At 37.7% G+C, this 12,068-nt stretch overlaps 1 protein-coding gene across 2 annotated transcripts in view; it reads left to right on the top strand.

The window, feature by feature from the left end:
* The window catches only part of USP25 (ubiquitin specific peptidase 25), a 138,968-nt gene that overhangs the window by 69,105 nt on the left and 57,795 nt on the right, over positions 1-12,068 (top strand). For both annotated transcript variants that reach the window (XM_067739229.1, XM_067739230.1), the window contains exon 9: positions 8,795-8,868. In XM_067739229.1, coding sequence (XP_067595330.1) covers positions 8,795-8,868 — 74 coding nt within the window. The remainder of the gene's footprint in view (positions 1-8,794; positions 8,869-12,068) is intronic.

Consider the following 12,068-nt stretch of genomic DNA (forward strand, 5'->3'; position numbering starts at 1 on the left):
CTGTTAATGTTCTCCACTCTTATTGTTTTACTGTTGATTTCTCCTTTTATGGCTGTTAACATTTGCCTTCTATGTTGAGGTGCTCCTATGTTGGATGCATATGTATTTACAATTGTTTTCTCTTCTTGTATTTTTCCCTTGATTATTATGTAATGTCCTTCTTTGTCTCTTGTAACAGTCTTTATTTTAAAGTCTATTTTGTCTGATATGAATTTTGCGACTCCAGCTTTCTTTTGATTTCCATTTGTATGAAATACCTTTGTCCATCCCCTCACTTTCAGTCTGTATGTGTCCCTAGATCTGAAGTGGGTCTCTTGTAGACAGCATACATAAGGTTCTTGTTTTTGCTTTTGGTTGGAGCATTTAATCCATTTATGTTTAAGATCATTACTGATACATACTTACTGCCATTTTGTTAATTGTTTTGGGTTTGTTTTTGCAGGTCTTTTTTCTTCCCTTCCTATATTTTTCTCTTCTCTTGTGATTTGATGACTGTCTTTAGTGTTGTGTTTATCTTGCTTTTTCTTTTTTGTGTGTGTATCTATTATAGATTTTTGGTTTGTGGTTACCGTGAAGTTCTGATATAGCAGTCCATATGTATATACAAGATTGTTTTAAGTTTCTGGTCTCTTAATTTCAAATGCATTTCCAGTATTCTATATTTGTACTCACCTCTTCTCACAGTTGCTGGTTTTGATACCATATTTATGTATGTATATTTTCCTGCCTTTACTGGTGAGCTTTCCCATTTGTAATTTTCTTGTTTCTAGTTGTGGCCTTTTCTTTTCTGCCTAGAGAAATCCCTTTAGCATTTGTTGTAAAGTAGGTTTGGTGTTGCTGAATTCTCTTAGCTTTTGCTGGTCTGTAAAGCTTTTGATTTCTCTTTTGAATCTGAACGAGAGCTTTGCTGGGTAGAGTATAAGAATATACTTGTAGGTTTTTTTCCCTTCATCACTTTAGATATATGTGTTAGTCCATTCTGGCCTGCAGAGTTTCTGCTAAAAAATCAACTGATAACCTTATAGGGATTCCCTTGTATGTTATTTGTTGCTTTTCCCTTGATACTTTTAATATTTTCTCTTTGTCTTTAACTTTTGTCAATTTGATTAATGTGTCTTGGTGTGTTCCTCCTTGGGTTTATCCTGTATGGCATTATCTGTGCTTCCTGGACTTGGGTGACTGTTTCCTTTCCCATGTTAGGTAAGTTTTCAGCTATTATCTTTTCAAATGTTTTCTCAGGCCCTTTCCTCTCCTTATGGGACCTCTATAATATGAATGTTCGTGCATTTAATGTTGTCCCAGAGATCTCTTAAACTGTCCTCATTTCTTTTATTCTTTTTTCATTATTCTGTTCCACAGCAGTGATTTTCACCATTCTGTCTTCCAGTTCACTTATCCATCCTTCTGCCTCATTTATTCTGCTATTGATTTATTCTAGTGTGTTTTTCATTGCAGATACTGTATTGTTGAACTCTGTTTGTTCTTTAAATCTTCTAGCTCCTTGTTAAACATTCCCTATATCTTCTTGGTCTGTGCCTCCATTCTTTTTCCAAGATCTTGGATCATCTTTACTATTACTCTGAATTCTTTTTCAGTTAGATTGCCTGTCTGCACTTCACTTAGTTGTTCTTCTGGGGTTTTATCTTGTTACCTCATCTGGAACATGTTCCTCTGCTGTGTCATTTTATCTAACTTTGTATTTGCAGTGTCACAGGCTGCAGGATTGTAGTTCCTCTTGCTTCTGGTGTCTGACCCCTGGTAGGTGAGGCTGGTCTAAGAGGCTTGTGCAGGCTTCCAGGTGGGAGGGACTGATACCTGCCCACTGGTGGGTGGAGCTGGGTCTTGTCTCTATGGTGAGCAGGGCTCTGTTAAGCAGTGTGTTCAGAAGCAGCTGTGGGCTCAGGAAAACTTAAAGCAGCCTGTCTGCTGATGGGTGGGACTGTGTTCCTACCCTGTTGGTGGTTTGGCCTGCGGCATCCCAGCACTGGAGCCTAAGGGCTCTTGGGTGGGACCAGGTCTTTGCATCAAAATGGTGGCCTCCAGGACAGCTCACGCCAATGAGTAGTACTCACCAGTACCTCTGCCACCAGTGTCCTTGTTCCTGCAGTGAGCCAGAGCCGCCCCCTGCCTCTCCCGGAGACCTTCCAAGACCAGCAGGTAGGTCCGTCCCAGGCTCCTGTGAAGTCACTGCTTTTTCCCCTGGGTCCCGGTGTGCACAAGACCTTGTGTTCACCCTCCAAGAGTGGCATTTCTGTTTCCCCTAGTCCTGTGGAGTTCCTGTGATCAAGCCCTGCTGGCCTTCAAAGCAAATGCTCTGGGGGCTCCTCCTCCTAATGCCAGATGCCCAGACTGGGTAGCCTGATGTGGGGCTCAGAACTCTCTTTCCTGTGGGAGAACCTCTGCAGTATAATTATTTTCTAGTTTGTGGGTTCCCCACCCAGCATGTATGGGATTTGATCACGAATACGCCCCTCCTACCTTCTCATTGTGGCTTCTTCCTTGTCTTTGGAACTAGAGTATCCTTTTCTGGTTGGTTTCAGTCATTTTTTGTCAATGGTTGTTCAGCAGGTAGTTGTGATTTTGGTGTTTGTGTGAGAGACGGCTAGCTCAGGTCCTTCTACTCGGCCATCTTGTCTGCTCCTAGATAGCTTAAAGAGCACTGACTTTGATGACGAAAACCAAGTCCTAGCCAATCTGCCAACTAGCTGTGTAAACTTAGACAAGTTGTGCCTTTCTGAGCAATAATTTTCTCATTCCGAGAAAGGAGTTGCACTTACATGTGCTTTCCCACCAGGCACTTAAAACCAAACTCACAGGCCCTGCGCCACCTCAGACCGGTTCCAGCTGGGTTACTAGGGGCAGCTTGATACTTTTGGTTTTGCTCTTTTTTCTCAAGATTGTTTTGTGTATTCAGGGTCTTTTGTGTTTCCATACAAATTTTAGAATTATTTGTTCTAGTGTTGTGAAAACTGCCTTTGGTATTTTTATAGAGATACATTGAATCTGTAGATTGCTTTGGGTAGTATGATCATTTTAACAATACTAATTCTTTCAATCCATGAGCACCATATATATTTCCATTTGTTTATGTCTGCAGTTTCTTTCATCAGTTTCCTAGTTTTCTGAGTACAGGTCTTTTAGTTTCTTAGTTAGATGTATCTTTTCTTTTTCTATTTTAAAATTATGGCCAGGCTTATTGTCCAAAAAAGGCATAATAACGTAGTCTGCAATGAGATTGAATTAAAGTAAAAATATTCTAATTATATATTGTTAGCAACTAGGAGATGCTTCTAAAATTTTATATAGCCCTCCTCATTTGTTCTCAAATTCTCAGGGGAAAAATAAGTTTCCAAATTATATCTACTTGATCTTTTAAGGAAAAATCCAAACAAATTATACTTGAAAGTCAGATTCTTTTGCCCTTTCGTTGCAGTCTAACAAAAAAGAAATCATTTTTGACTTTCTGAGTTTGTTCAGCCTTTACACTACAGGCCTGAATTGAGTTGAATTCTGTGCCTGAATTGAGTTGAGGTTCTTCAGGTGAAGCCTGTATTCTCTTTCACTTGTATGTGTGTAGTTCTTTCAGTCCTTCAAATGTTGAATTTCATATACTCTAATTTTAGATTTTGAAGGATTATTAGGACACATGATTAACATTGATCTCTTACTTTTGAAATTTTGAAACAAAACACAACTTCAGCCCTTTAACTTTCAGTCCAGCTATAATATTCCTAGATCTTAGTACAATCCAGACTCAAGTTATTGTTGCTAAAGACTGTAGCAGAAAATCTGGATAATGTCATAAATGGAGGCAGTCATCATGGTTTTAGTTCTGCCAAGATGCCTGTCATTAAGGGCCAGTTGGTCTTAGACAACTACTTATAAACTTACGTTGGAAGAAATCTCTCGAGATTATGGTGCTAAATCTACAGTATCTGAGGGAAAAAATTCTACTGTTGGAAACTGTCTTGAGAATGTGGCATTGAACAAAGCCGCTTCCTTCTTGACATGTTCAGAAGTTTATGATGCTAACAGCTCTGGTCAGGTGCCCTTCTTTTCTGTCCACCAAAACTCTTAAGTTACATTTTTCTTAACGAGCTTCAGTTTTCTGGCCCTCAGTGCTGCATTGAATGTAAGCTCTTTCTAATAACATATTTCTGTGCCCAGTGGTTGTTGCCATTGCATTGGTATGGGATTGTTTAGGCCTGTAAAACATGTTCTAGGTAGTTTCTTTCTTCTCTTCATGTTAGCTTCATTTGTAAATCTCCCTATCAGATTGCTGAACTGACTCTGCTGTTGATGCTTCTGAAACCTGAGTTCCAGCATCCAATGAAGATCATCATCTCTATGATATGCTCTTTCCTCAGCTTTTGAAAGTTCTAGGACTTGACTCTATTTCCTTCTGCTACTTTTTTTTTCTGGGCGGGATAGCCCTTTAAGGTTCAGTTACATAGACGTTTTTTTCATTCTTCTTTAAGGAAGACTTGGCTGAATTTTTAATAGTTTAACCTGCTTCTTAGCTTCTACCTCATTCAGGACCAGCTGTGTTTGGTGGACGAGTATCTTCTCTTTTTCTTCTTTTGACTTTGTATTCTGACCTATAAATTTGTTTTTGTCTAACATGTTCCTCTGTATTTTCTTGATAGGGCCCTCATAATGAGAGCTAGTGAAATATGAGTTAGGAGTATGCCCAAGTAATTTATTGTTCAAACATGCATTGTCCACCTTCACCTCTTTTGTGTTGCAGAATTCCACCAGGGTTCTGTCCTGTCAGACCAGCAGACAGCCCATGTGTGGACTTGATCTATGATTGTCCACCCTGGCTCCTCTTTAGTAAAACTCACGTTCCTTGTACTTTTCCTTAGAGTTCCAACCCCCAAAATTTATTGAGCTTGTTTCCTCAGAATGTGAACAATATCTATATCCTCATCAATGATTACTGAGTCTCTTTGAAGTTCTCTCAGTAATTCTTTGAATGTTTTACCCTGAAATCCCTAGTTCCTCCTCAAATCTATCCAGATTTTCTATAAGCAGCTCATATAGTAACCTATCTGCAACACAACTCCCTGATTACTTTTTATCTCTAGCCTTAGAAGACTGCCACTTGACTGTTGCCTGAATCCTGGTTATTTCTGAAAGGATCATTCTTTTCTGATTTTGGAGATCTTTCCTTATTACTCATTTACTTTTGAAAAATTTCTTTGGGTCCCAGTGTCAACTTTTCTGATCTAGTAACTAACAAGTTCTCTCCCCGTTTCCTAAAACTGTTTTAAAAGAAGCTAGAACTTTCCCATTTCATCTAAAATTGTCTTATTTGAAATATGTCCTTCTCCTCATTCATTTCTCAGTAGTTTTGTTTTTTCTTTACTGTTTATGGAGCTAAAATTTTTTTTTTTTTTTTTTTTTTTTTGCGGTACGTGGGCCTCTCACCGTTGTGGACTCTCCCGCCGCGGAGCACAGGCCCCGGACGCACATGCTCAGCGGCCATGGCTCACGGGCCCAGCCGCTCTGCGGCATGTGGGATCCTCCCGGACCGGGGCACGAACCCATGTCCCCTGCATCAGCAGGCGGACTCTCAACCACTGCGCCACCAGGGAAGCCCCAAGCTAAAACTTTTTGAACCACTATGCTCTGCCTATCTAGAACAGAGCTTTCCAGTTGTTGTGCCATGGTAAGCCAGATTATAGGTATGTGGAGGTATTGATCCTGTTTCTGTGATCATGAGAAAACATGTGGTTTTATTCCAGAGTTCTCTGCATATATTATCTGTGTGCCAGTGACATTAAAAAGATTGGGAAGCACTGAGTAGGTTACTCTATCAGTTGCCCTAGATCTCTGAACTCTTTCTGTGTTGACCTAATTCCCAAGGCTAAAGTGTCCCTGATACAGGTTTTCTTTAGTGATTTCTTTTGCCCTTTGCTATTTGTGTCAATCTAGCTTTTCTTCATGCAGGTGGTGGGTATATCATTTTTGTTATATCAATAGAAGTCTCACGTCTTTTAAATTGCTCTTCACTTGGGTTCCTTACATTTCTGTTGATAACCACAGTGTTAGTCCCTGATGTTCAAAGCTTAAATGCACAGTAAAGAGTAGGACCTCTGAGAGGTTGCAAAGAAGGACAGGGTAAACAATTTCTAGAAGATTGGTCTGTCTGACTCCTTAGGGAAGGTCAGTGTGCATACCACAAGTCAGTGGAGAGCAGACCAAAATTCAGATACGAAGATTTGGAAAGAGAATTCAGAATTAGTCGCAGCTCTTACCCAGTTTCTTCGGCCAAAGTCACCAACCTGGTATGTCACTGCTCTTTCTATGCAGTATGTATGTGACAGTAAGGAGAGAAACCAGGAATGTTGCTTTTCTACATGGAAATATGACCTGTGGAAATGGATATACTAATATTTATGTCTAAAGATTCATAGACATTTACATTAAGAGAGACAATCTTTGGATTCTTCCTCTCCCCCATATCAGTCTCAAGTCACAGTGTAAAAAATAAGGTGTGAAATAAACTGTTTTCATAGAGTTAAAATGCCCAGAGATTAAGTATGCATAGTGGGAGGATTCGTAGGTTTTAGAGGCAGACTTGAGTTTGCTTTTCAGTTTGAGCACTTACTAGTTGTGTGAATTTGGGCAAGTGACTTAGCATAGTCTACAGTTTTATTACCAGTGCAATAGAGGTAAGAGTGCCACCTGCTGCCATTTAGGGTGGGCTAGATAATCCTGTGGCAACATCCCCCAAACTTCAGAGGTTTATGTCATAGCCTTAGCTATGCCCAATGAGTGTGAGCAATGGGCTCTGCACATCCATTGACAGGGCCTTACACTGACAGAGGCTTCATCTCATCACAGGATTCTGGGATCACCACATCAGTGGAAAGTATATTGGCTCTCAAAGTTACAGCCCAGAAATGGCACACATTACTTCCACTCACATTTTGTTGTGCAGAGCAAGTCATGTGGTTTACTTAACTTCAAAGTTAATGGGAACACCTCATACCCATTAGGATGGCTGCTATCAAAAAACAAAAACCAAAAAAACCCTCACCAAACCAAAACCAAAACAAAACAGAAAATAACATGTGTTGATGAAGATGTGAAAAAATTGAAACTTTTGTGCACTGTTGATGGGAATGTAAAACGGTGCAGCTGCTGTGGAAAACATGGTGGTTCCTCAAAAAAATAATACTAATATAATTATTTGATGGAGGGAATCCTTTCACAGTGTATACATATGTCAGATCTTCACATTGTACTTTAAATACCTTACAGTTTTGTTGGTCAATTGTATCTATAAAGATGAAAAAAACAAGAATTAACCACATGATCCAGCAATTCTACTGCTGAATTTATATCCAAAAGAATTGATAGCAGGGTAAAAGCAACTGATGTGTCCATGGATGAATGGAAATACAAATGTGTTATACACATACAATGGAATATCCTTAACAAGTAAGGAAACTCTGATACATCCTACAACATGGATGAACCTTGAAGACATGATGCGAAGTGAAATTAGCCAGTCACAAAAAGACAAACACTGTATGTCACTTATATGATGTGTTAATAGTTGTCAAACTCAAAGAAACAGAAAGTTAGGATGGTGGTTTCCAGGGCCTGGTGGGAGGGAGGAATGTGGAGTTGTTTAATCAGTTTCTCAAGATGAAAAATAGTTCTGGAAGTTGGTTGTACAACAGTGTGAATATACTTAACACTGCCAAACTGTAAACTTAAAAATGGTTAAGATGGTAAATTTTATATTGTGTGTATTTTATCACAGTTCAGATTTTTTTCAAATTTCAATAAAAAGTAAATGGGAAAGTGCTTCTTACTATGTACCTAAAAGTAGAGGGACAGAAATCTCTTTGAATAGCACTGATGACCACCACACTACCTCATAGGATTGTTCCAGAGATTAAGTGAAGTACTTCCCACCAATTATTTTATGGTTTAAATGAGGGTGAATGTAACACATATATCAAGAGACAGATAGTGTCCTTCTCTCTTTTTTAAAATAAATCAGTTTTACTAATTTAAACACAAAATTTATGAAGAAAAAGTCTCTCTGCAGTTGTGGACACAACATACTTTTATATAGCAAGGCCAAAATAAACTTTGTGTTTTTAGACCACATGGTACAAAGCATTAAAAAAAAGTTTAAAATTGTCAGTTTCTATTTGCTTCAAGCAAAAAAGAAAAACAACAAATTTATATGTTAAAGAATTTGGAAAATTCACAGATGACTAATTTTACCAGCAACATGAAACTTTATGGAGTTTCTCTTTAGCTACCTGGGTTGAAGCTGGTGTTTTTCTCCTTCACTGCTGATGGCTATTGTTCATTCTTCTGGGTAAATGTGGGAAATGACTTATTGAAATTTTATAGAAATTTATTTTGATTAAAAATGGCTTTCCCTCCTTCCCAGCAAGTCCAGATAAGCATGTATTGTACAGACTGAAAGTTCAAGGTCGAAATGATAATGGAAGGATCAGGCACTTCCTGAATACAGACTCTACTTAGGTCTTCTTATAAGAGGTCCCACATAGTAATTCATTTTAACCCTTACAACAACCTTGTGAGTTCCATTACTATTACTATCCTCAGCTGACAGGTGAAGAAACGGAAAATAAATTTAAGTACCTTGGCCCAACACTAAGTCGCAGCGCCAAACACATGATAACCACATAAATGTTATTGTCTTGTCATATATTATTGTTCTTTTAATGTTTTCTCTATTATTTACAGTTCTAAAAATTAAGAATTATAACCACATTTATATTTTTAATGTTATTTTTAGGGATGAAGAGAAGCCAAAGAACCCCATGGTAGAGTTGTTCTATGGAAGATTCCTAGCCGTGGGAGTGCTTGAAGGTATAGTTACACATGTTTACTTTTTTATTACAATTGAGATATTATTAGCTTTTAGCTCCTTTGTCATGATAGTGACTTTATTTGTGGAATGGTTTTTAATTTTAATTTGACTTTCTCTGTCTAGTAGTTTCTGCTGCATTGCTACTGCTAATCATTTATATAAAAAGCAAAGAATTGAGTGCCTGTAAAGGAAAGTACAGAGTATATTGTCATATGCTACTTGGTACTTAGTTAATGTTGTCCTGATGTTCTTTGCCTGGGACAGGTTCTGTGATACTGTGAATTGTTAGGATACAGGGATTAATGGGGCAATTGGTGGATCTTTTAAAAATAATATTGGAGTTTAATACTGGGCTTGGTATGATGTATGATGGTCACTGTTTTTGAGGGTTTCAAGTCTATGCATGTTGAAAGCTGTACTTAGCAATTTAGCATAGTCAGGGTATTGCAGGGTTTCCATTTTGGGGGTGATTATAAAATTCTTCAGAATATAGTTTTCAAGAAAGAGTTGTACTCTGTCTACTGAAAAATCAGTTGAGTGATACTATTCCTGTTATGTAAAATCCAGGCCTCACCAGTTACTCTTTGGTTTTCCTAACAAGGGCAGGGAACTGACTCATAATATATACTTCAAGTAATAATATTACTAAGTCCCAAAGCATACATTTTTGAAAAATTGTTATTCCCAAATGACCCTATACATCAACTTTTGAAAGTTCACCCAAATCACCCAGAGTATAAAATTTGGGAAATTAATTTTTCTTCAGGATCTTAAGTGATGGAGTCCCATGAAGTTTTGTTTGAATGTAGTTTTATATTTGAGATTTGGAAAAAGGGAGACACTAACTCAGGATTTAATCAGACATCCTAAAGGTTATATTGAGGTGTTAGTACATTTTGTTTGCCTCAAATGCTAAATATTCATTATATAAATAGTGGAATATTTTATATAGTGCATTGTATTCCAATTTGGGATGTCCACACTATCATACCAGTTTTTATCTGAAGTAGAACACTGTATATAGCAGAAGAGGAGCTCTAATCAGGTTGTGACTGGGCACTATTTGTAATACTTCTCATGAGCACTTCTACCTATATTATCTGGATTCTTAAAAGTGATTATTAAAATTTCTCAGTCAGTGAAGTCTTTGTACTTGGTTTTGGTGAGTTGTTTAAAGGCTACTGTGCTGCATAAATGTGCTTTTAATACATTTCCAAGTGAACTATGTGTTTGCTTTGTTAACAATTTATTTTAGAACACTTTATTATTTTTACATATATCTTCTTAATGCCTTTTTTTAGACTAGTGACTCTCAATTAGGGGTGATTTTCAGTTTGTTTACTAAAGTACTCTATTGCAAAACTTCTTCAACTCTTCTAGAATTTCTAGGCCATTGACCCCTCCATTCTGTTCTTCTCAGTCTTTGCTTTACTTCCTTCCTTGTCCATTATGATCATCCTTATACATTTCTAAAACTCTTTCCCCTCATTCCCTTCTGGCACCACCTCTCTGGCTAGTCTCTGACCCTCATGGAACTATTATTCCTCTTCTCTCTGCATGTACTGAGAAGCTGACCATTGCTAGGAGAAAGTCACGCAAATGAGCTAACTGTAATGGATCATAAAGTTGTAGTGACTCTAAGCTTTACTCGTCCCAAGCCTGTAATCCTACCTGGCAGTCATCTTTGTTTTGTTTAATCACTGTCTTCTTTCCCATTTTCTGCAATAACTATTTCCAGTTTTTCTACCTCTAATCTAATTTCTTTGTGTCTTCATTTTCTGAGAAAGATCTTAACTCAAATTTCATGGATTTACCATGAAGTTAATGAAGCCTAACTATGGGTCCTCGCTAAGGCTCTGAATCTAATTTTTTACTTATAACTTTTTTATCATAGTTCTTAAAAGTGAGTTCCTCATATATATGAGCTTCAGGCTTCCCAACTTGGATCCATTCCAACCTCTACCACATTCTTTTATTTGTCCCTCCAGGTAATAGAGGAATTATTTAGTCTAATATCAATGGCTATTCATTACATGTGCTCAGAATCTCATCCTTTCATGTTTTCACTCAGGCCTTATTCTGTCCATTATCTTGCTTTTTTTCTGTATCTTTAGCTTCTTCCTTTCACTGTGTCTTTCTCGTCAATATTTAGACATGCTCTGGTGTTTCACATCTTTAAAATTAAAAAAAATCTCCCTTCACATGCTCTTTTTCAGTCAGTCTTATTCAGAAATAAGCTCCTTTAAAGTGAGGAGTTTGTTTTCACCTGCTATCTCTCCAATTATTCTACCTGTCCCACTTTCATTTTCTGTCCCCAGACCTCTTCTCAAAGGGGCTTTTTAAGGTTATTGATTTCTTACATGTGTGTTGGTCCATCGAATCCCTCTCAGTTCTTATTGAATTCTTATCAACTATTAATGCTGTTGACTCCACTCTCTCCTTCTCCCCCTCTTCCCCACTCTTTCCTTAAAAACACTTCTCTGGCTTCTATCACACCATATTATCTTGGCTTTCTCATGCCTCTATGGGTACTTCTTATGAGTTATATTTATAGTTCTTCCTGTATCTAAAGGTAGGAGATCCTTGGGAATCAGCTTAGGTCCTCTTCCTCTTCCTGTCAGATAATTCCTTGGGCAGTCTCGTTCACTTCCTTATTTCCTGCTATCAATAAGCTAGCAGTTCTCCAATTTATAGCTTCACACCAGTCTTAGTTACAGACTTATGTATGTCCACCTCTTTTCAACTTGAAATCTTATGGGCCATTCGAAACCAATGATTTTCCCTGCTGCCTTAAAACAAAAGTAAAAAAAAAAAAAAATCCTCTACTCTTCCTTCACTGGTGCCCCTTTCAGTACATAAAAATCAATTCAGTTGTCCATGCTAAAAATCTGAGTATCATTCTTGATACCTTGCTTTCTCTTCTGTTCCCCATCCTGCCTATGAGCCATTCAGTCAAGTCCTATCGGTGCTCCCTTTTGTGTATATTTATAAATGTGTGTATGTCATTTCATCTGTTTTTATACACTTTTACTAACACCCTATTCAATGCTACCTTTATTTTTAGATAGATTCTATAATAGTCTCCTGACAGTCTATCACTCACTTAACACAGAAACCATAAGGATGTTTCAGAGATATAAATCTGAGCCTCTTATTCCTAGATTTAATTATTCAGTAACTTTCCATTATATTCAGAATA

The sequence above is a fragment of the Pseudorca crassidens genome, chromosome 5 (genome assembly GCF_039906515.1).
Source record: "Pseudorca crassidens isolate mPseCra1 chromosome 5, mPseCra1.hap1, whole genome shotgun sequence".
Classification (NCBI taxonomy): domain Eukaryota; kingdom Metazoa; phylum Chordata; class Mammalia; order Artiodactyla; family Delphinidae; genus Pseudorca; species Pseudorca crassidens.